The sequence below is a fragment of the Phoxinus phoxinus genome, assembly GCF_949152265.1.
Source record: "Phoxinus phoxinus genome assembly, chromosome: 19".
NCBI lineage: Eukaryota > Metazoa > Chordata > Actinopteri > Cypriniformes > Leuciscidae > Phoxinus > Phoxinus phoxinus.
Genome location: NC_136894.1, coordinates 13,262,159 through 13,287,806, shown reverse-complemented (window position 1 = coordinate 13,287,806; position 25,648 = coordinate 13,262,159). Strand labels below are relative to the sequence as shown.

Genomic DNA, 25,648 nt, shown 5'->3' with positions numbered 1-25,648 from the left:
CAGGCCGTTGAATTATTATAAAAATAATGCACACCCGAGGTGGTAATGCGGTCACGACGCGAAGCGGAGCCTGGAGTCAATTATTCCGCTTATACTACAGTTACCACACCTCGAAATATTGTTCAGATGATGTATTTCAAGACGTTTGTAAAGTTTTTGTCATTAAAACGCTCTTGTATGTAGGACTAATTCCTTGCGCATCTAAACCCATGCTCCGTTGCTAATTCCAAAACGTCATTTTAGAGTTAGTAACGGAGGTTTGAGCCGCTGATAGCAGAGTAATGCTGGACACACTTAACGACTAGAAACATTCTCTGACTGTGAATGCAGCAGATTTTAAACACCACTGTGAACACAGACTGAACGCGCTGAAAACGCGTGCATGATCAGTCATAACATAAGTATCAAATTACATTCATAACCGGCCTTAGAGAGAAGCATGTGCGTCAATATTATTATTTATTTATTAATTCAATTCGTTTTAATTAATTCGTTCATTCTTTTTTTCTATTAGTGACAGTAATAAATGAAACACAAAGCCCTTTTAACAAGTACAGGCCTATCAATTTTATTTATTTGTTATATTATCTTCAATAATTACGAAAACCCGTGCAACAGGACTATCAATTTATTTAAATATTCAGTTTAATTTTCTATTGATTATGAATAGGACTGTTTACTTTATTTATTAAAATTAAACTGCATGTTTTCATTGATTGTGAAGTTAGACATTGAAAATTGCAGATCAAGCGCATGGGGCTGCAGCTTTTTCTTGTTATGAATTGTATCGTATTGTTCGTTATTACAGTTGACTACGCGAAGTGATATGGAACTGTAATGAGGTCAAGACCTGCCGGAACTACTTTAGCCGTGCGGTTCCCTGAAAATAATTGCACACCTCAGAACGTTCGTCAACCAATCAGATTCAAGCATTCAACTGCCCTGTAGTATAAATATATATAATATATATACACACAAACGGTGATTGGTCACTTTACTTGGGTAAACTAAGAAAGAAAAAAAAGTTACCAAGGCAACAGTTTGACTTGATGTAAATGACTAAAAGCGAAACTCAATTTTTAATAAAATATAGGCACAAGACATTACAAAAAACAAATTCAGGAAAAAAACTAATATAAATGATTGATACAGACATACTTGAATACTTAAAATGACTACACACAGTGATACTGAATAGAACATATTTTTTTAACGTCCGTGAAGTAGTTAAAAGAATAACTTATAGGCGATTTTGAAAGCACCCATTCAGAGCCGCATTGGCTCAGACCGCAACATAAATGTGCAGACGATGTTAGAAAAACATGAATGAAGGTTTTGAGACCAGTAGCATGGATAGGTGGGGCAGCTGGCTTGTGTGTGAGATTGAAAAACATAAGCATTACTTTAACTGCATCCAGACGCTTTCTCAGGGCACTTCTCAGGTTACCAGCTGTGCTTGCAGCCATTCAACTCGTAATCTCAGAGATGTTGTATTTATGTGAGCCTGTCTATTATTACTGCTTTAAATTTTTACTGTGTCCCATGATCTCATCTTGTATTTTGGATACATGATTCATTTCTGTTACAAACATGCTATTATACTTACTCTCTTAGTTTTCCATAAACAAAGAAAACATAACACTATGAATTCTTTTCCTGTTAAATGCCTTCTCAGCACGGCAGTCAAGAGCCGCAAACCACACTGGAATTTACAGAGCGGCAGCGCTGTTGTTTGATGTTCTTTAATAGTACATTCGTGATGGGTTGGAAATAAAACATCACTCTCTCTCATCTGATCTTTCCTACTTACCTTCGTCTATGTTCAGTGACTAAATTCCACTAAGTGTGAGAGCTATGATTGGCGTCTTCATGTTCAATTTATTGCAGCTGACTGCAAAATGTACTATCCTGACTTGGAGTGAGTCCAGAATTTGATCTACTCCATTTGTAAACATAAAACCCTCCCAGGCTCAAGTCAGCACATTTTTGGACGGCACAATTAGTGACTTACCCGTTGAGCCCCACAGAAATGTCTCAATAGCAATGTAGCAATACTCAGATGATCCAGCCCTACTATTACTCATCCGTGTATTATAAATTAACATAACTTTTTTTTCTTCATAAAATGCATAGCAGTCTTAGATGCTGAATGGTCATTACATCGTTCCACCTGTGTCGTAATTCATATTATATATAGGGTCAATGACATGACTTTTATTTTATGCTCAATACATTAAAAATGCAATTCACACCAAGGTTATTGTAGTAAACTAAAATTAAAACCATTAAGAAATGTGTTATTGAAATTAAATAAACATTATCTGAGATCAAATATAATTAAACTTAGGCTATTTTGTCAACTAGCTAGTTGTCAAGGCACCATTTCTCATTTTCATTGAGTTTAACTTTAATAACACTAAAAATAAAACTGAAATATAAATTAATAAACTATAGCCTATAGACGATTAAAAAAAACAACAACAAAAATAATACAACTTTTAGCTAAAATTAAAAATATAAAAATGAATTCAGAATATGAATAAAACCTAGTATCTCAATGATACTAAAATAGCACTGATTCACACATAAAATTACTTCTTCTTTTTTTTTAAGCGAAAATTAAAAGGGTGATACAATTTTCCTGACATTAAAAGGAAGGAAGAAAGAAAAAAAAGCCTCATTATAAGAATGACTTATAAGTAATTTTGCATTATTGTTAGTTCTTAATGTAAATATATATTTTAAGGCCAAAAAGGACAGAAAAAGACTACTTAAAAAAAAAAAAAAACTTTTACTAAAAACCATGTTCATATATAGCCAATAATGTTGTTATTATTATAGCTATAGCATCTTGTTTGTTTATATGAACGATTGTAACAATGTTTGACTTGTTTGATTGCTACTCCAGGGTCTACTTTATAAATGTCTGTCATACTTTTTGAACATATCTCATGAACTACTCATGTTTACATGAAAAAACTATTTCTCTGTTGATAAATTATTGGGAGTTTACTTCCAGAACTCATCTGTTGCGCTTCAATGTTTTGTTTGTATCTTGGGAATACATAACTGAGTTCATTCCATGTTTTCTCTTTCTTTTTTCCTCTAAGGCCTATGCCAAGTTTGCTGGAGCTCCTCTCAAAGTTCACAAAATCACCAACCCATGGAGAAGTCCTACAGGTGAGTTTTCCACTGCAGTGCAGAAACCTAAATTCTGCCAGACGGTTCAGTGGTCATCTGATACATCAAGCTGTTAAAGTGAGCTACTGCCAAGGACTGAAGACTGAATGACAGCGCATATATATATATATGCTGTATGAGGGAACCTTAGAGTGACCCAAACTGAAAGAGGGTGTAATGAGTTCAACAGGTCATAGGTCAATGTGTCAAGCCTCCAGTGACTTCTAGAACCCTGCGTGGAGTGTGTTTGGTTTGAATACACCTGCACTTAAGGCAGTGTGTTAAATTTTTCTCATATTTTCTCCTGCAGGCCAGGGTTTAACATGCGAGTTGTTTCCTCCTCCAACAGGTACTCTGCCTGCTCTGAAGACTAGGGAAGAAGGAAGCATCTCCCAACCCAGTAAGATCATCATTCATCTCCGGAAACAGGTGAACGACCCCCCCAACCCTTCAGAGGCTAACAACCTTTGGGGGCAAGATGAACTCTCTCTCTCTCTCTCTCTCTCTCTCTCTCTCTCTCTCTCTCTCTCTCTCTCTCTCTCTCTCTCTCTCATGCACGCACACGCGCACACTCTCTCAACAGGTGAGGATTAGATTCTAAAGCTTCTCAGCATCTAAATCAAGATCTGCATCCTCTGAAAACAGGTGAAGGATTTTCCTTAAACCAGTTTATGAGCAGATGCTAAGTAGATTGTGAAAGGGTGTTGAGTGATGTAAAGACAGCTGTTCTGAAGCTCTTTTAACAGAATGTTGTTAATTATAGTAAATGTATTTAAAATCTTATATATCTATATATATATATATATCTATATCTATATATCTATATATATATATATATATATATATACATATATATATATAATATATATATATATATATATATATATTAGGGCTGTCAAAAGATTAATCACGATTAATCACATCCAAAATAAAAGTTTGTTTGCATAATATATGTGTGTGTACTGTGTATAATTATTATGTATAAATACACACACATTCATGTATATATTTAAGAAATATTTGCATTTATATACTGTATATACATTTATATAATTTATATTATATATAAATGTGTTATATATAAATATAACCAATTTTTCTTAAATATATACATGATTGTGTGTGTTTTTATATATATATATAAATAATTATACACAGTACACACACATATATTATGTAAACACAAACTTTTATTTTGGATGTGATTAATCTTTTGACATATATATATATATATATATATATATATATATATATATATATATATATATATATATATATATATGTATATATATATATATATATATATATATATATATATATATATAATACACTTTTTACTTTATGAAGAAAAAAGGAAGAAATAAAAAGTCATAGTTTCCACAAAAATATTAAGCCTCAACACTGTTTTCAATATTAATAATAAGACATGTTTCTTAAGGGGTTAGTTCACCCAAAAGTGAACAAAAGTTCCAACCCTGTAAGACTTTCGTTCATCTTCGGATCTCAAATTAAGACATTTTTGTTTAAATCTGAGAGCTGTCTCACTCCTTCATAGGCTGCTAGGTAATTGCATCTGCCGGCCCAGAAAAGTTAGTTAAGACATTGTTAAAATAGTCCAAGTGACTACGGTGGCTCAACCTTAAGTTTATCAAGCGACGAGAAGACTTCTTGTGCGCAAAAAAACAAACAAAAATAACGACTTTATTCAACTATTCATTTTCTTCTGTGGGCCTCTGAGTGAGTTCACGAGAGCGCCATGACATATGTGTGAGAACTGAGAAGATGACGCTCACGATCATTTGATGGGAAAGTGTAAAATGTTAAGCCATTCATTTTGCGGCATTGGTAAGGCACTTTTATGTTTTCTCGTTGGTTTCTCATGATTCGGACATCCAGGAAATGCACACTTTAGAACCATTTTAAACACTACATCGAGACCCATCTGCGTCATCTTCTCAGTTCTCACACATACGTCGTGGCGCTCTTGTGAACTCACGTCAGAGGCCCACACAGAAGAAAATAAATAGTTGAATAAAGTCTTTTTTTTTTTTTTTTTTTTTTTTTTTAACTAACTTTTCTGGGCCGGCAGATGCAATTACCTAGCAACCTATGAAGGAGTGAGACAGCTCTCAGATTTAAACAAAAATATCTTAATTTGTGTTCCGAAGATGAACGAAAGTCTTACGGGGTTGGAACTAGGGCTGGACCCGAATAATCGAATATTCGTTCGGTGGGTTGGTATTCGATTTGAAAATTTGACATTCGAATATTCGTTTTTTGTTGTTGTTTTTTGCACACCTGGGATCCCCCGCGAAACGGTTCTCATTCGCGCTTGAATAAGGCCGGCGACACACTGGCTAAATTTAGTTTTTCTTTATTTAAATTTCGTTTTTTCTTTATTTAAATTTCGTTTTTTCTATATTTAAATTTTTGTTTTTCTTTATTTAAATTTCGTTTTTTCTTTATTTAAATTTCGTTTTTTCTATATTTAAATTTCGTTTTTCTTTATTTAAATCTACCCTTTACTCTGTCAGTAATTTGTTAGTCAGAAAAATATTAGACTACCTTAAAAGTATTGCTTAATTTAACAGACCTGTGTGTGTGCGTTTTATATCACTATAGTGCAGTGTCCGCGTTCTCAGTATGGAGCTAAATGAGTCTCAATAAAGATAAATGCACACACTACATTCACATATGCACACACAGGATTCATACATGCACACACATGATTCATAAATACACACACAGGATACACAAATGCGCACAAAATTCACAAATTCACACAAAATTCATAAATACACACACAATTTAGAAATACAAACACAATTTACAAATGCACTCAAGATTCAGAAATGCACAGGGCAAGATTCAGACGTGTATTTCTGATGCACACACAAATATATATTGATTTACAAACTGCTTGCGGTCTGTGAACTTCACTGCATTTGTGTGTGAATTTTGAGACTCCCTTGACTTGGCTCGACACACAAATGCCTTTTTTTAAACAGGGAATGATCAGCAACCAATCAGATATCTCCCTTGGTTTAGCCAATCACAAGAACGCACCCCGCGTGGGGGATTGTTTACTCATAAGCCAATCACATGAATGCGTTCACACAGCGCGATATGCATGTGGCGCGGGCGCGGTGGAGTTCTGTCTGTCAGTTGGTTGAGACATAGACATCATATAGATAGACGCCCTATCGACCGCTACTGTATGGGAAGCCAAACAAACCAAAAGTGGGACGAGACAGCGGGGGTTTACAGAGCTCGCGCCGCGCTGACATGTCATCTGCGCGGTTCAATGGTCCGAGCCGCGCGGCCGACTCGTCAGCGCAGCGCGGACGTGTTTCCTAGCGACAACCAATGGGCAGCGCGACGCGAACAATCCTCACCAGCGCTGCACTGATCAAACAGCGCAGCGCAAACCATACATGCAAATAAATGTACAATAAAGAAACCCCAGCTTCCTTACAAAAAATTGGTTCTCTGCTGAAGTTTAGGAGTTTTTCCCTACAGAAGACAAAGAAGAAGAAAGACAAGATGAAATGCATACATTTCTTATGTTTATTATAGCTATTTAATACTGTTAGTAAAGAGTAGTGTTGTGCGTCGATACTTTGAAGAACTGCACATATATAGAGGCTACGGAAAGAGCTGTACAAAGCAGAAACTTCAATGACTTTCAATTTCGTAGTCGTCTTGAGGAGCACGCCAACCTTCTGGAAATTATATCGGACAGTTTACATGTTCAGGTAATGTATGTTAGTAAGTTTTGCATTCAGCCATCATTTGTAGACTTTAAGCTTTTTATGTCTGAATTCCATAATCATTTGTTAATTTTGAATAAAATGTTAAAACTAAAGATCAATTTTATGTTATTGATATTTTGTGATATTGATTTATAGGGTGAATTCGGTGTGATTTGGACATTGTCAAATTTGTTATTGTCTTAAGAATAGTGAAACCATAACATTTTAATTCTAACTTCCAGATATCACATCACAGTGGTGATGAGGTCAAGGTCATTCTAAAACATTATACAGTTTTAGACTAGGCTATATATAGGCGACCAGGTTGATTGGGAGGGACACTTTTTCCAATTAATCTCAATAGCAAAAAGTGTCCAAATCACACTGAATTCACCCTAAAAATCAATATCACAAAATATCAATAACATATAATTGATCTTTAGTTTTAACATTTTATTCAAAATTAACAAATGATTATGGAATTCAGACATAAAAAGCTTAAAGTCTACAAATGATGGCTGAATGCAAAACTTACTAACATACATTACCTGAACATGTAAACTGTCCGATATAATTTCCAGAAGGTTGGCGTGCTCCTCAAGACGACTACGAAATTGAAAGTTATTGAAGTTTCTGCTTTGTACAGCTCTTTCCGTAGCCTCTATATATGTGCAGTTCTTCAAAGTATCGACGCACAACACTACTCTTTACTAACAGTATTAAATAGCTATAATAAACATAAGAAATGTATGCATTTCATCTTGTCTTTCTTCTTCTTTGTCTTCTGTAGGGAAAAACTCCTAAACTTCAGCAGAGAACCAATTTTTTGTAAGGAAGCTGGGGTTTCTTTATTGTACATTTATTTGCATGTATGGTTTGCGCTGCGCTGTTTGATCAGTGCAGCGCTGGTGAGGATTGTTCGCGTCGCGCTGCCCATTGGTTGTCGCTAGGAAACACGTCCGCGCTGCGCTGACGAGTCGGCCGCGCGGCTCGGACCATTGAACCGCGCAGATGACATGTCAGCGCGGCGCGAGCTCTGTAAACCCCCGCTGTCTCGTCCCACTTTTGGTTTGTTTGGCTTCCCATACAGTAGCGGTCGATAGGGCGTCTATCTATATGATGTCTATGTCTCAACCAACTGACAGACAGAACTCCACCGCGCCCGCGCCACATGCATATCGCGCTGTGTGAACGCATTCATGTGATTGGCTTATGAGTAAACAATCCCCCACGCAGGGTGCGTTCTTGTGATTGGCTAAACCAAGGGAGATATCTGATTGGTTGCTGATCATTCCCTGTTTAAAAAAAGGCATTTGTGTGTCGAGTCGACACACAAATGCCTTTTTTAAACAGGGAATGATCAGCAACCAATCAGATATCGTCGAGCCAAGTCAAGGGAGTCTCAAAATTCACACACAAATGCAGTGAAGTTCACAGACCGCAAGCAGTTTGTAAATCAATATATATTTGTGTGTGCATCAGAAATACACGTCTGAATCTTGCCCTGTGCATTTCTGAATCTTGAGTGCATTTGTAAATTGTGTTTGTATTTCTAAATTGTGTGTGTATTTATGAATTTTGTGTGAATTTGTGAATTTTGTATGCATTTGTGAATCTTCTGTGCTTTTTAAATTTTGTGTGTGCATTTGTGAATTTTGTGCGCATTTGTGTATCCTGTGTGTGTATTTATGAATCATGTGTGTGCATATGTGAATGTAGTGTGTGCATTTATCTTTATTGAGACTCATTTAGCTCCATATCTCAGAGCATAAGCCCAGCCCGCGTTGAGGCGCGCCGCTTCCCGCTCACGCTGTTCTGTAGTTTATTAAAAGTTTATTAATTCTGAACGTGTCGCGTCTCACGTGTCTATCTCTATATTGCATCAAATCGACACTGCACTCCCTTGTGAAGTCGATTGGATGAACGGTTCTCGAAATAATCAAAATGCAAACAGACATACAGACACATAGAGATTCCTGCTTTTATTAGAGAGAAGATTATGTTCAGCACCCTCTCTCCAAAGCTTCGAATATTCGATGTTCATTACTACCGAAGCTTCGAAGCTCAAAAAATGGTATTCGGACCAGCCCTAGTTGGAACAGCATGAGGATGAGTTATTAGCCTACTGACAGAATTTTCATTTGTGGGTGAACTAACCCTTTAAGCAGCAAATCAGCATATTGAATAATTTGGAAGGATCATATGACACTAAACATTGCAGTAATGGCAGCTGAAAATTCAGCTTTGCCATCACAAAAATATATTACATTTTGCAGTATATTCAAATAGGGAACATAAGAATAATTTACAAAATTGTTTTTACTTTATTTTTGTATCAAATATATGCATATGTAAGAGAAAAACATCTTACTAATCTCAAATGGTACTGCATGATTCATTGCTGCTAGTTTATGTAGAGAAAATAAACTCTACAATAATCAGTCGGTCTTATTTGATAATATAACACTAATCCATTTTTTTACACTATTGAATACATCTTTATGCTAATAATTCAAAAGATTGTTACCTGACATACAAATGGAAATCCACCCAGAAATCTCAGTAAAATGATTATTGAAGGACATTTTAAAAGAGTATGACAGTATTCTTGACTTTGTTGGTCATATTGGTTGTTGTAGCCGTCATGAGTTTGAGAGCAGTTTCCCAATAACAGCTTCTGGTTTGTGTTGTAAAGGCGGTGGGTATGGCATGAGCGGTTATAGCTTGTTAGTGGTGAACAGAGCATGCACAGCATGTCTGAGTTACTCCCATGAAAGAACTCTGGAAATTGACTTATTTTATTGCTTAACCTTTCCTTATTATATCCATTAATCCTTGAGAGAGTTTTTTTTTTTTGGCAATGTGGTAGACATTCAGAGATGTCTAAACACATCATGGTCAGTTACATTCACTGCTAACATTCACACTAACAACTGCTGGCATTCTGCAGCTGCTGCTTTGATTGTTAGTCACTGCTTACTTCACCCTTACAGTAGATGAAGAACGCAATGCAATGTAAATGTGATGAGTGCTTTTGAAAGATGCAGATAAATAATTGTCTGTCTCTTGTTTCAGAAGTACAATGCAGACTATGACCTATCAGCAAAGGAGGGTGCAGATACACTTGCCTTTGTCTCTCTACTGGAGGAGAAACTGCTACCTGCACTGGTGAGGAGTGAGCAGCAAAAGACAAGGGCGTTTTCACACTTGTTACGGGACCTGTTCTACTATCAACTTTGACTTATGATGCTTTTGAGAAATGCAGCCGTGGTCTCGGCCCACTTAAAAAAACTAAAACTGGAGTGGTTAGCTTGTGGTAAGAAAGCAATCCGACCCAACGAACCAGGCTGTATTACAAATTATTTACTAGTAAATTACGTAAGTTGCATAAAAAGCAGCAGTGTTTGTATTTCTAATGCCACTCGAAATGAATCGTGGGTTAACCTAGAGCAAAGACGAAGTGAAAAGCCTAATTTAAATTTGGTCGGATGAACACCTGTCCAACACGCATGAAAATACAGAAGTTTACAAGGTGTTTAGCGAGCGTCTCAAAGAGATGTGCTTTAATCGCTCCATGGAACAGTGTCGCGCGAAGGCTAAAAAAACGTTGTCAATACATACATACATACATACATACATACATGCATGCATAAAAGTTTGAGATTCACTTCGCAAGATTGGGAGTCCAGGAGATGAAATGGAGAAGTTTGTCAGGTGCACTCTGACCAATGAGAGGACAGTTTACTCGCACGTGACTTGTATAAACAAATTCCGGTCTGTTTAGAAATGCTGCCTTGTGATAGCAAACCAAACCAAGAAGAAATTGTAACTATTTGAGCTCCTGTTTCGGAACCAAGCAAACGATCTACAGGTCTGAAAACTCGCTAAAACGGATACCTCTGTCTGGGAAAAACATATTCAAAGCCCTTATATTGTATCCAATATTTTCTGTTCATTACAAAGCTATTACTCTTTGTACAGTCAGTCATTTGTACTCTCTGCATGATGACACCATTCAAATGCTGATGTTTGATCTTTCACTGTCCCCCTGCGGACATCCGTCATGTTTACTGATGTGCCACACATCCTGTTTTCCCCTTTAAAACTGTAAAACGGAGACATTGACAGTCTTAATGGAACTTAATTGGAGTTCTGAGAAACTTCATATGTCTCTGAACCATTCTGTCTGGGTAGGTCTACACACTGTGGATAGATTCGAAAAACTATGTGGATGTTACACGGGGCTGGTATGCAGAAAACATCCCCTTCCCTCTTAACTTCCTGCTACCCAACCGCATGCACAGCCAGCAGCTGGAGAAGTTGAGACTCGTGAGGGGAGACGCAGTCCTGGAGCCCGGTGAACAGCTGGAGAAAGAGGTGAGATGGGAGGAACAAACACTGAAGATTTTAGTTCTGTTACAATGTTCTCCTTCCATGATTTAAAATTGAAAGGAAATGCTTGTAAGAAATATGTGACATGAAAAAAACATACAATCTACGCTACTGTTCTAAAGTTTGGGATCAAGTAAGATAAAAAAAAAGAGAAATTAATTAGTTAGTTCACCCAAAAATGAAAAATCTGTCATTAATTACTCACCTTCATGTCATTCCGAACCCATAAGACTTTCGTTCATCTTCGGAACACAAATAAAGGTATTTTAATGTCCCTCCATTGATAGCCTATACAACTACCACTTTCAAGCCCCAGAAAGGTAGTACTGTAAATCCATCATAAAATGATCTCTAAAGCGTGTTGATGAGAGCACCATGACGCATGACCTGAGAGCAGATGTCATTGCGTGAACGAACGTGCATTAATTTTTTGTATATAAAGTGGTAAGTGGTAATTATGTTTGTTGTTTTGTTTTTCACAAACAAAGCACTCGCGTTGCTTCGTAAAATTGAGGTTGAACCACTGGAGTCATATGGATAACTTTAAAGATGTCTTTATTACCTTTCTGGGGCTTGAAATGAGTAGTCTCGTAGGTCATAAGTGGAGGGACAGAAAGCTTTCCGAAAGCCACCATAGCCAAAGCCACCATAGACTGCAATGTTATTTCCACTTTTAAGGCCCAGAAAGGGAGTAAAGACATCTTTAAAATAGTCCATGTGACTACAGTGGTTCAACCGTAATTTCATAAAAAATATGTTAATTTGTGTTCCAAAGATGAACGAAAGTCTTCCGGGTTTGGAACGACATGAGGGTGAGTAATTAATGACAGAATTTTCATTTTTGGGCGAACTAACCCTTTAATACTTCTATTCAGCAAGAGTATATAAAATTGATCAAAAGTGACAGTAACACATTTATAATGTCACAAAAGAAATGCTGTTCTTTTGAACTTTCTGTTTATCAAAGAATTCTGGACAAAAACATCATGTATCATTGTTTCCACTAAAATATTAAGCAGCAAAACTTGTTTTTAACATTGATAATAATAAGATATGTTTCTTGAACAGCAAATCATCATATCAGAATGATTTCTGAAGGATCATGTGACACTGAAGACTGGCTTAATGATGCTAAAAATTCAGTTTTGACATCACAGGAATAAATTACATTTTAAAATATATTCAAATACAAAATGGCTATTTTAAATTGTAATAATATTTCATGACATTACTGTTTTGAATGTATTTCTGATCACATAATTGCAGCTTTGGTGAGCATAAGAGGCTTATTTCAAAAGCATTAATTCATCTTACCAACCCCAAACTTTTGAACGGTAGTGTATGAGATACACTCTCATCCCTGGTCCAAAGCTGTTTTAAATAATGTATCTGAAGCTGCGCAAACTTGCTAACCAGTTTCTAGTTAGCAATTTAAGCGCTGTTTTAGGTGACTGTAACAGGTTATACAACCTTTCTAAAAAGCTTTCACTATTTAAGTGTAGTTTAACCATAATCAATACAATAAAGGTGTAATCTGCTAAAGTAAAATCTTATCAAAATTCATGTCATTAAGGCCTGGTTTCACAGACAGGGCTTAGATTAAGCCAGGATCAGTCCTTTAATTGGGACATTTAAGTGGCTTTTATAAACATTACTGGTCTCTATCTCGAGACAAAACAATGGCACTGACATATTTTAAGATATGACAGTGCAAGTTGCTTTCAGTTAAAACGGCTCAAACATGCATTTTTTAGTCTGAGCCTAGGCTTAAGCCTTGTGTGTGAAACCAGGGGGAATAACTTCTTTTAGCTTATCTCAATATAAGCTTTTACATTCAAACCATGAGAATTTCTATACATGGGCTTTGTTTTTGACAGTCTCTTGGTGGTCTACATTTGTTTCAAAGACACTCCTGAGTCCTGGACCATTCTGCAGGATCTCCGTCATATGTTTACACAACATAGAAAGAATTGGGTCAGACGACTCATTGCCATGGCAACATGTCTTCATGTTATCACTGCTTTGTTGGGTTTAGAGGAAGGCTTTGGAAAAGAGTGTGATTAATGTTGAGTTATGAGCAAAGACAGATGTACATGTCCTTTTTACAAAACAATTGGCAGCAGTTTTGATCGATCAACTTAATCTTTGTGTTTGTGTTTCTGCTCTGTAGCTTTGTCGTGATGCATTTGAATGTATGACCCTCCTATCGCAGAGACTGGGGTCACAAAAATTCTTCTTTGGAGAATCGTAAGCAACACCAATTGTGTGTAATTGCATAATTTGTGTATGTATGTGTCTGTGTGAGAATGTGCATGTGACCATGATGTTTCATGTGCTTCCAGTCCCTCGTCGCTGGATGCGTATGTGTTTGCACACCTGGCTCCTCTGTTGAAGATCAAACTGCCTAATCGAAAGCTTCAGCAGCACCTCAACTCTCTGAACAACCTGCAGCAGTACTGCTCCAACATCCTAGACCTCTACTTCCCCTCGGATGCACGAGGTGGATATTGCTGTATTATATTGTGTTAAAGATTTTGATCTATTATTATTATTATTATTATTATTATTAGTAGTAGTAGTAGTACTAGTAACATTTTTTTTATTAGTAGTAGTAGTTAGTACATTAAATAATTAATAATGTATTATTATTGTTATTATTATTAATATTAGCTGTAGTAGTGGAAGGAGGACTAGTAGTAGGCATAATATAAATATTATATTATATGAATGTATTACTATTATTGACAACAACAACAATTAATAATTGAAAGTAAAATGTTAAGTTAATAATAAAAAAATAAAAAAATATTATTAATAATAATCATGAATATTCAATTAAGGAACGTTTTTGGTATTATTCATATAATAGTCACACTATTATTAATACATTTTATTCTTATTAATTTAAATTAGCCTTTTTTTTTTTATCATTATACGTTATATTAATTTAAGAAGTATTATTATTATTAAAAACAACAACAATACTACTATACTAATGATGATAATATAAATTATAAAAATAATTAAAAGTAAACATTTAAATTATGAATAATACAAATGATTATTATTATCATATGAATATTATATGAATAATATTACGAAAAACCTTTCCTTAATTGAATAGGTATTATTATTCATAATAATAATAATAATGATGATATTAAAACTTAATAATTTAATTTTATAAAGGTTAATTTAAATTAATTAAAAAAAAATCTTATTATTATTAGCAGTAGTATGAATATTATATAAATAATAATACCAAAAAAGTTAATTTAATGTAATGCTTTATTATTATTACTAATCATAATGAATATTTTATTTTATTTTAATAAGGTTCTAAAAACATTGATGTAAATGTAAATCTTAGTGAAGTAAACTTAGATCTGAGCCTCCTTTTATGACCTCTGATAGTGTAAATGCAGAGAACTGGGTTCCTTTTATTTCTGTTCACTTTTTGCTGCATTTAAAGGGGTCTGATTTTGGCTCAGTTAAAGAGGACTCAAATAACCCTTGACATTTGCTGAAACGAACTTAATTAAACTTTACCTTCCCCCCTTTTCAGAGGCACCAGGTCACAAGATTCATGTTCAGCCTCATAGCGGCGACTTCGACAATGAGCCCCACAAGCGCCGTAACCAGATTCTTTCTGTTTTGTTCGCTGTGGGAGCCATGCTGGGTTACGCCATCTTCACTGGGATTGTTAAGATCAAGCGTGAGCGGCCACAGCTGAACAACTCTAGCCATCACGTCGAAGACGAAGACGACGAGGACTAAATGCAAAAGGAAAAGTGGGATGGGGTGCCAATAGAGACAAGTAGCGCACATTCTAGCTCACCAGCCATTCAGAGCGGAGCCGCACATACTATTACCTCAGTTCTTTTTACATCATGCACGAGTGCGCTCTGCCAGAATCGCTCACTTGATGTAGCCTCAAGCGAGCCCCATATTGGTGCTTTTCCTTTTTATTTTAATTATTGTTCATATAATTGTTACTACAATAGTGATTCTTCAGTGACCTGTAATTTTGTCAGATCTCACACAGGCAGGAATTTTAACTTGTTTTTTAGGTCATTAAAAGATATCTCACAGTTTTATCTCCTGGTCTGCATTCAAGTAAACATGTACTAAACGTGTTTTACTTGCATTACAGGGTTATTGGTTTGCATGTTAATCGGGACAACAGGTTAATTCATTAAACTGATTTTTGGGAGTTATCGGCGTATCGGTTTTAAACACACTAATATGAGCAAATCGCTCTATGCTCTGTTTTAACTGTACAACATAGCAATCCGTATGCTCGTACACTGTACAATACATCATAGATCATCGATTCGTGGAAACCGACTGTTACCAGCTCCGAAATTAGATCTACAGAAGAAAGGCTGTTAACATTAACAGCATTGTTATGCTTCATCACTTTTTTACACTCTAAATATTACATTCATATGGTGCAGTGACCTAATATGCTGTCCTGCAGACTAAACATACTGTCAAACTCTTAACATTTCCAACACATTGCAGAGTAAGCTTGTCAGAGACTTCTTATCTTAAACCAACCATATTGGAGCTCTTTGACCACTCAAGATGCTAAGCTTTATAAATCAGCCAGATTTTAGAGCTCCCCAGAGAACTGCTGACGAGAACTTTATTTTTACATGCCAAACACTGCAGTTAAGTTGGAGTCTGTGGCCATTATACAGCTGGTCTTCTCCATCCCTATCTCTCACCGGAAACCCAAAGCACAGTGGGCTCGTCCGTTTTGTTGCTCTGAGGCCAGACCTAAGCTGTACCTCGCTGGGTTAAACCTTCTCAAAGTTCCTACAAAAGTATTTTACTGTCAGTAACTTGTGCAACTGTGTAATCATGACAGGATTCCACATTTAATGACACAATGTTTTGTTTAGAACAAATAGGCTGATGTGCATTTTCAGTGTTTTGCTAGTCCATAAATAATAATAAAAAAATCAACATAAGTGTACTTTGAAGCAGCGTTTAATGGTTATAACAAAAAGTACACCGTTTTAAGGGCTTTTTTGTTTTTAAATTCTTTTAGCATTAAAGCTGCAGTCCGGCACTTTTTTGGGTTTAAAAATATCAAAAAAGACATTTTTGAAAAAAAACGTAACCAGCCAGTGTTCAAAACGATCTGCTTGCCTTGCCTCGATTCAAAACGGTAAGCTTGTAATAATGATTTTAATTCCAGTGGTACTGGTGGATTTCCGCGGGAATTTCGAGCATGTCTTTGCGTCATTACGTCACTTCTGTACACATAGAGAAGGAGTCCCCGGCTAGCGTGTGTGGATGATGGAGGTGGAGATTTAGCTTAGCACTTGGTATGGCGGATCCCGAAAGTTTAAAGCGACAATCACCAGTGACAACTGGAGATTCACCAGTTGTAAAACCCAAAGACTTCGGACTTCAGAGTGGCTACAGAAAAAATATATTTTTCACGTTTTGACGTGATATAAGCAATCGTTAGATTTAATCAGCATGATATAGCTACTGCAATGCTTCCCCCCACCCCCCGAATTTGGTCAGAACAAAAGTGAATGTTACTTACTTGATCAGATGACATTTACCGATGAAAATTCTAATGTTGACACTTTCAAAAGGTATACTCTGACATTGCTGATGACAGTACAGTATCCACAGCGACGCGACAGGTTCTCCTCAATACATTGTGTTCATCCGCGCTGTTTCATGCCGATTTACTACCCACGCACAGTTAATAATTCCGCGAATAACTGCAATTGCAGATTTCTAACAGAGATGGCGACAAAGAGCAAAAACGACGGACTGCAGCTTTAAGTATCAGGTCATCATCGTTGAGATTAACATAATGTTGATGGTTGTTTACATGGCTTGCATGTGTTTAAGTTTATCATTTGTTTTATGATCTTCAGACATATCTTGATCTAAATTCTTTCTGTAGTCTTGTTCCAATTATGCTGCTGTTTAGCATCAACTTTAAGATTTAGTTGCACATTTCTGCCTCCTACTTCCCATGGGATTTAAGGTGTTTGTGTTTTATATGTAATGTGAGAGTGTTTCAAATCTCAGTTTGGTTAAACCAATCAATTGCAAAGAGTGCCATAGGGTGCGTTTGAAACTATTTTTGACATGATCTTAAAGTTGTATTCCAGAATCTCAGGGGCTGTTTACACCACACTATGTTTAACAACAACAACAAAAAGGACGCTTTTGATCTGTGTTAGCATTTATTTACACAACAACAGCGTTTTGGGGGCCATGTAAGCGCAAACATTTGAAAATAGGTTTCAAAATTAAAAGTTTTTGAAAACGTTATCGTTGCTACAAAAACACGAAATCGTGACGTCATGCGCATGCATATGTGTTGTCAATTGGCGTGTTTTTTTCTCCCTCTCTCTTTGACAGCATTGCCAATCTACACGAAAAACGTTTCCAGTTTTAGTACATCATTGTTGTGTAAACGCACGTCGTGGCATGTGTTTTAAAGAAAGATAACATTTTTAGCAGTGCTGCTAGCTGCATATGAACATATTCATTATCATAGTTAATGTGATGGACTACTTGTGACTACTAGGACACCACCAGTATATCCATTATGAAAAAAAAGTTAGCTGAGCAATTTGTCCAGATGAGACTTCGTTTTGTATAGCCTACAATGAAATGATGCTCTCATTTCACACGTGTCAAGAGACACACTTGACTCCGGCCCATACCCGAAGATAAAAGGTTTCCTAATCATCCCCATATACTGATTGGCATCAACACTGTCTCCTCTCCACCCGTCCCGTAAGCTGGTGTGTGGTGGGCGTTCTGGCTCAATAATATGCCTGCCGTCACATCACTCAAGTAGCTGCTGCACATTGGTGGTGGTTGAGGAGATTCCCCCGTTCTATGTAAAGCGCTTTGAGGTCTCAGAAAAAGCGCTATATAAATGTAACGAATTATTATTATTGTGGATCTTTAAATGCAGTGGTGTTGCTCGGTTTTCTGGGCCCTTTGTACCGTTTGCATTGAGCCCCATATCTAATTTTTTATTTATTTTTTAATAGAAAATCAACATGTAGGTTAACCATAAAGGTTTTTTTTTTTTTTTTTTTTACAAGCTGTAAAAGCGTGTATTTTTTGGCGCCAAACAAACGCTCGCGAGGTAGCCATAGCAACAGTGAACTACACTAGCGCTTTCCGCTAGTTTCCCGCTGCCAGAACGACACTTGGAAAAAACATTTTAAAAAAATAAGCCCTTATGTCATTTATCACAACTAAACAAGTTTTTTTCCCTTTCTAAATTTAGATAAGCGAAGACAGCGAGCTTCGAATTCCACCCTCAACAATTATCAAAACGTTGTCATAGATTTAATTTACACTCTGTCGTCTATGCTTTATGGGCGTCAGTTTGGTTTGAAATGTGCTGGGGACAGAGACGCATTCGGAAGTGCATTTTCAGAAGTGCTGGGTACAATGACGCATTCATTTTTTTTATCTTTCGCTTAGGTCATGTTTTGAAAGAAGATGTCCTGAAGCTTACTAATGTAAGCTCTGCAAGCTACTAGCCATGCAGTGGCGGCGTTTCACAAAAACCTAGAATGGCAATTGCCTGGGGCCCCGCATTTTAAGGGGGCCCCCGAGGGCTGATCATTTAAACAATCAGAAATATTATAAATATATAAAGACGCAGCAACATCAGTGGGGCCCCTCGCTACGCGTTATGCTTTTACATTTTTCAAACTGGTGCAGCGCTTATAGCTACTCGCGGTAGGTAGAAAATGCATGATTTGATTTGTTAAACATGAAAAGGACTTATCCGTCTGGCATGGCAGCTTGCTCTAACTTTAACCTAGATAAATGTTCGCTATTAGCCTATATGGATATTAGGTGCATATCCAAAGTGTGTGTGCGGAGTACCCAGCTAACACACGACGTAACAGTTACGTAATGAATTCGTACTTTTTGGTCATGTCATGACTTACTAACTGACAACGTAACTACAACGTCGCATGCTCGAAATTTCATTACCATCATATTACCAACCCACAACGTCGTCAGTACGTCCTCATAAGGTTATAAGATAACCAACAACGTTCCAGATACGTACTCTATTCGTAATAACTTGGTAATTTCATGACTTACTGGCAACGGAACTGCAACGTCACTGGCCGGTAATTTGATTACCATCTTATCAGACTGCATTTCTATGAAATATTTTATTTGTTTCAATTGTTTGTTTAGTATTCCGTACGTTTGAAAGACGTTCATTTTATTCAAGTAAGGTTATAATTCTAGATGTTTATGTTTGTAAATGTTGCGTGGCTTTGACGTTTTAATGGGCGTGCGCGTGAACCTTCGAGTCGACCTAAAACACTGGAGCGGAGATGAGTTGCCATGGAGACGGCGCGGCACCGACTGACTCCAACTGACAAGCTGCAGAACTCCCTCTCTCGCTGTTGTTTTCAGTGCTTTCAGGTGAGTTTAGTCTCTAAAATCACACAAATAATACACACAACTGTTCTTGACACTTCTCTTACTTGTTATTGACACGCTTCTGTTGAATATTTACTTTATAGAAATGGTTTAGTGTCTTCGAGAAAAGTCCGTTAGCATATCAACCGTTTTCAGAAGAGGTAACGTAACGTTATGCTAACTTCAGCTTGAGCTTTTGATATGAAAGTTTAGGCTTTTAATCACATCTTACGGGTAGATGAGAGGTTTTGATAGTTTTGTTAGAAATAAGTTAGTTTGGAAGTGAGTTAATTTATTTAACATAAACGTACTCGATGACGTCACTTACATGAAGTGTGAAATTCAGCTGAAACTAGCAGCTAGCTAACAAATAGTGATCAAAATAGTTCTGTGGTTTCAGGAGCAACAAAATAATCCTTCTACTACAGAGGGGAAGCTCCACTACTTCAACATTTCTGAAGAAAGCTGCTGCCAGAGAAGTTGGAAACAGGTGAAGTGAGGAACTTCATTAAATAACTTCATATCCATTTTCTCACAATATTTTGTCACCTACTGTATCACCATGCATATGTATTTTAATTTCTCATATTTACATTTACTTGTTTAATTTATTTTAAGAACGTTTTGACATCCAAACGTAAGTGACACTGTATGAGCAATATGAATTAGTGAATAAGTAAAACTAAAAACATAAATTAAACATTTATGATTATTATCAGTGTTGAAAACAGTTGTGCTGCTTCATATTTTTGTGTTTTTCAGGGTTATTTGATGAATGAAAGAAAAAAAAAGCAGCATTTATTTGAAACAGAAATATTTACTCTCTCTTCTGGTCAATTTAATGCATCCTTGCTGAATAAAATTTTATTTATTTATTTATTTTTTACTATATTGAACCCAAACTTTTGAACAGTAGTGTAAACTACTGTTTATATATGTTGGGTCTATTTAACAATGAATCCTGGAGAGAGAGAAAAGAAAATGGATTAAACTGTTACACTGGTTTACACAAAAAGATTAATCAGCAGCACAACTGTTTTTAACATTGATAATACTCAGAAATGTTTAGGACGTTTGCATTGTAAGAATGTATAGTATTAAAATATAAAAATGCTGACTCGTTAGGTCATGTTTTCTCATTAAAATCAGATGATTTCCTATTACAGTTTTTTTTCTCAATTGCCAAAACACAATTTCTGAAACCTTGCTCCATTTTCTGAAAACACTGAAGGAGCTGTCGTTTTGCACGCGGGGGTGAACGACATCAGGCTGCGGCAGACGGAGGTTCTGAAGAGGGACTAGAGGAGCCTGATCGAGACGGTACGCAGAACATCGCCTGAAGCAACGATCATCGTGTCTGGACCATTCCCACGTACCGACAAGGACAAGAAAGGTTCAGTAGATTGTTTGCACTAAATGAATGGTTAATGTCATGGTGTAATGAACAGAGACTGCTCTTTGTAAATAATTGGAATCTGTTTTGGGAGCGACCTAGGCTCTACCGTGCTGATGGCCTGCACCCCAGCAGAATCGGAGCGGCTGTTCTGTCGGACAACATCTCCAAGACGTTACACACCATATGACTAGTAAGTCAAAGTCCAAATCACATTCCTTGCTGTCCCAAATTACAGACGCCTGTCTATAAATAATGCCTGGAAAAACTATCAGTCGAACGCAGCAGCCGTGTATTGGCATCGGTAAAAAAACCCGCAAATATCGACCTGATATATCGGTCGATCACTAAATGTAAGGGAATAACTCTAGAATAACCTTCCTGATAATGTTTGGGGCCCAGAAACACTATCCTAATTTAAATCATCTCTTTAGCCAAGCATTCAATTACGGTAACACATCTCATAATCTTGCACTATGTCATGAAATAGTAAAAAGTTCACATGACCATCTTTTGCCTGAAATAATATGAACAGCAGCAATGCTAATCTTTCTCCTGTTGTCTCCTTGTTTCTATCTCAGGATGCTCAGCATATTTTACTAGAGATTACAGCAGCTCCAGTTCGGATCCAGCCTCACTTGGGAAGACTTCTAATGACATCAACACTCTTGAAGACAATGTGTTAAAACAATTTTCAGATGTTTAATGATATTTTAAAGTGTTTAAACTAATTCAAGTTTTTATGTCAGGCAGTACAACAAAAATATGATGTATTGTAGTTGTACCACCTGACATGAAAATTGTACCACCAACCTACCCATACTTGAAATTAGCAGTTTTTATCAGTATTTGAGAGAGCTTTACAAACTTATTCACTCTGCCAAAGAGATCAGTTAGGCTACTGTGGATGATGCATTATCATGTTTACTGTTATTACCTTAAAATTCATAATACCATTTGAGAATATACAAATTGCTGGACAAAAGTTTCTCAATTATCTCAACAGCTTTAAAACTACTGATATTTATAAAAAACAATAAATTAAAAACTATGCCATCATTTTAGGTTTGAAGCCTTTCATATCATTGACAATTATAGGAAAGGCTTCAAACTTAAAATTATGGCATAGTTTTTAGTTTTTTATTATTAAGACACCATTTTAAATTATTTTCTTTTAGTCTGTTCATTTGTTCAGACAGTTGCACCACCACCTGACATTTTGGGGGTTTAATGCTGCCTTCAGGAATGATCATAAATAGGCCTACTAGTCATCTAGTTTTTAAAAAAATGGACATCGTAATCAAGACTTCAGAAGAAGAAAAACAAAATAATATGTATTAAATATTTCAAAAGTATCAAATTATTTCTAAGATTCTAACTAAGATTTTATAGAATATAGTGATACGTCATGAAGTTATCAAATTATTTTAAAAGGAAATAATGCACTTGCCACAACATAATTTTGTGACCATGGTTAGAAAATATATATGAGCGATTTAAGAAAAAAACTCTGCTTATACAGATTCTATCTTTCAGTGCTTTGCTTTGTGTATTTAAATGTTAAATGGGAAAACACTCAACTATTCTTTTTTCTTGCATTTTTCTTTTCTTATTCTTGCTTCGTTATTAGGGCCACCAAAATGAAGACGTGTAGGAGCAGTTCGATGTTCAAGCTTTTGGGGAAAACCTTGTTCATTTAAATGTATAACCTGTTTGCATACTGTTTTTGCTGTTTGTGCTTTGTTCTATAGTAAATGGACTGAATTAATCACATTTTGAGTCTGTATCTTTCATATGTCGTTGAAAAAGTCTCTAAAATAGTTTTGGGCAAATGAGGACAAGTTAAATTAGACCACTGCATGTCCGCCCATATTATTAAAAAACTAAAATGACCAACTGGTTACCAACACACGACTGTCGATCCGCAACGTTGCCACGACGTCGCCGTTACTTACTGACAACGTTACAAAGTTACGTCGTGGCAACGAATCCAGGAATTTCACTTTTCCGGTTGCCACGACGTAACTAGTTACGTTGCCACGACGAAAGTTTGGTCACCAGATTACGTTGCAGTTACGTAACAGTCACGTATTTGTGTTAGCTGGGTATGTAGCGCGCACTGCATGGCAGGCGTCGGCGCGAACACTTACATTTTCCTATCAACAGAGGAAACAACTTTAAATACTCAATCTTTTTTGAGGTCCAAAAGGAATAATGCATCAGTCGCAAGTAGCCTACTTTTATTTGGGTAAACTCACAATTACAAGAAAACGTTTTGCTTTTGTAAAATAAAATAAAACAAAAAATAAAAACTAGAGCGCGTCTCAATAATGAACTGAAATGCAGTGTAGCCTATAGCCTCAAAAACGTGATGAATATTTCTATATAAAGCTCGAAATATCCACTTTTAAACGAAAAAATTTGAATCGAAAGCAAATACCGGCTGATTAGGCTGTAATCCATATGAAAGGTGCATTTCTATCTAAAGGCGCATCCACTTTACAGTGGAGATGTATATAGATAGCCTATGTTTGGAGCCGACACTGATTTAGAAATTTATATTTTATTAATAAACAATAAAAATGCCTCATTATTTTTCAGACATATAGCCTATCATTAGCCTGCTTTTGCCGGTGCTTTGCGGCAAGATTTATGCATGCGCTTGAGCGCGGAATAAGCTATATTCCTCCATACACTCATTATTTAAGCAGAAATTAATATAAACGTGAGAAAAAAATAAAACGAGCTCCACAGAACATAAAATATTAATTTTATTAATAATTTTATTTAATTCGCATTTATGAGGAAAAAACAATGTTACGGACGTGACCTCTCTGAAATCGGCACTAAAATAGGCTATGCTTTAAAACTTTCACAGACCTCAATCAGAAAGCACAAAGCCTTTCTTTAAAGTGAATTTCGTTTTGTATTAATTGTATCTTAATTTTAATCAATGTTTCATCAACCAATTGCCTGGATTTAATAAATAATAAGTAACACAGATAATAGCCTAGGCTATATCACGACGACACGGAGGCGCCTGCGCATGAACTGGAGCTCGTCTCATAAATGAACCGAAACTCAGCACAGCCTACTTGCCTCACAGACCTGAGAAATATATCTATTATCTACAGAACGCTTTAAATCATACTTTTTAAACATAACAATTCAAAACGAAAGAAAACTATGTTATCCGTATGAAATGTGCATTTACTCTCTGCCGCGTTCATCGTCAACTTGATCTTTGCAGCGACACAGAAAACACTTGTTTATTAATAAAAATGTCTCCTTGCTATATTTGACATATTCAGATTACTTTTGCCAGTTGTTTGTGGCAGCTTTTAGGTGCTTTATTGGCAGCGCCATCCTTAGCCTACTTTACGCGCGTAACGCGTCTTTGCATTGACTTAACATTGAAATCACTCGCGCCTGACGCGCTATTCGCGTCCGGTGTGAACGCACCATTAGGCCTATATGTTACATGAACGGGTCACCACTGCATCAGCACCGAATTTCTTTTTATTTTATTTTTAAATCCCCCAAAAAATCGTAATACGAACTGAATCGTGGGTCAAAAATCGTGATACGAACTGAATCGTGGGTCAAACATTGTGATACGAACCGAATCGTGGGTTTGGTGTATCGTTACAGCCCTACTAGCAACCCTAAAAAGTGGTGGGTACAAAATGACTCATGACGAAATCTGGTGGGTACGCGTCCCCCCCGTCCCCCCCGAAATCGACGCCTATGGCTTTATGCAAGTTAACGTTATTTTTGAACTCAAATAACGTTATCTATTTTTTAGTTCACCGAAACAAAAACTTTCATAGATTTTCATTTGCACGCTGAAACGGGATGAAATGCAATAGACGAGCTCAGTGCGGTGAGCTGAAGTCGCAGCGGGAGAGCCCGCAATAAATACTTGTAAGTTGATTGGCAAGGCTCGTTATCTCTCCCCCTGCCGTCCTGCAGCTCAACTTCTGTTTCTCATTTGGGGTAGAAAGTGTTGAGCGCTGCAGAGTCTCAGAGGACCCGCAGAGTCAGACTCACCCGCTCAGACACTTTGAACCCCGGGCCGTTCAGGTCACAGCGACTCTCCGGTCAGCGGGTTTATGTGATGTTATGAAGATATTGGGTGCTTGGAGCTGTTCGTGTCTTTGGGAAACAGGACTTTAAACTGGAATATATGCGACTCGTTTTATTAAACAATATTTGCTGGACTTTGTTTAAGAGGATGGAGTTGAGGAAAATTGTGCCAAACATGCTTGTCCTGTATGTTGCGTTTGGTCACTTCTCCGAATCGTCGGAAATTAAAGGTGGGTTTTTATACATCTTAAAATGTAGGCTAATATAAACACTAATTTGTGTGGGGTTTCTTCCATTGAACTTGAATCCTGATTATTTCCCCCACTGTGGTCAATGAAAATAACAAGGGATGGTGCACGTTCAGTGCTATTAAACTTTCACATTCGTGGTGTCA

The 25,648-nt window shown here is 36.6% G+C and overlaps 2 protein-coding genes across 8 annotated transcripts in view; both read left to right on the top strand.

The window, feature by feature from the left end:
* Positions 1 to 25,648, top strand: part of thbs3b (thrombospondin 3b) — a 58,293-nt gene that overhangs the window by 13,680 nt on the left and 18,965 nt on the right. The window contains exons 2-7 of one of the 2 annotated variants that reach the window (XM_079591460.1): positions 3,111 to 3,180; positions 3,530 to 3,609; positions 10,008 to 10,100; positions 11,127 to 11,309; positions 13,495 to 13,571; positions 13,667 to 13,824. In XM_079591460.1, the coding sequence (XP_079447586.1) occupies positions 3,111 to 3,180; positions 3,530 to 3,609; positions 10,008 to 10,100; positions 11,127 to 11,309; positions 13,495 to 13,571; positions 13,667 to 13,824 (661 nt within the window). Of the gene's footprint in view, positions 1 to 3,110; positions 3,181 to 3,529; positions 3,610 to 10,007; positions 10,101 to 11,126; positions 11,310 to 13,494; positions 13,572 to 13,666; positions 13,825 to 25,173; positions 25,485 to 25,648 lie in introns of those variants that run through there. The other variant, XM_079591459.1, reaches the window with a different exon arrangement.
* LOC306986714 (uncharacterized protein) lies at positions 19,225 to 22,941 on the top strand. Of its 6 annotated transcripts, none has more exons than XM_079590216.1 (6): positions 19,225 to 19,778; positions 19,880 to 19,936; positions 20,176 to 20,270; positions 21,007 to 21,270; positions 21,304 to 21,361; positions 21,750 to 22,941. In XM_079590216.1, exons 1-4 carry the CDS (start codon positions 19,698 to 19,700, stop codon positions 21,113 to 21,115), a joined length of 342 nt encoding a protein of 113 aa, XP_079446342.1. In that variant the 5' UTR covers positions 19,225 to 19,697; the 3' UTR covers positions 21,116 to 21,270; positions 21,304 to 21,361; positions 21,750 to 22,941. The 6 variants fall into 6 exon arrangements, 5 of the variants coding, with proteins under 5 accessions (XP_079446342.1, XP_079446341.1, XP_079446344.1 ...); XM_079590215.1 differs by having other exon boundaries at positions 21,007 to 21,361; positions 21,750 to 21,847; positions 22,799 to 22,941; XM_079590218.1 differs by having other exon boundaries at positions 20,176 to 20,265; positions 21,007 to 21,361.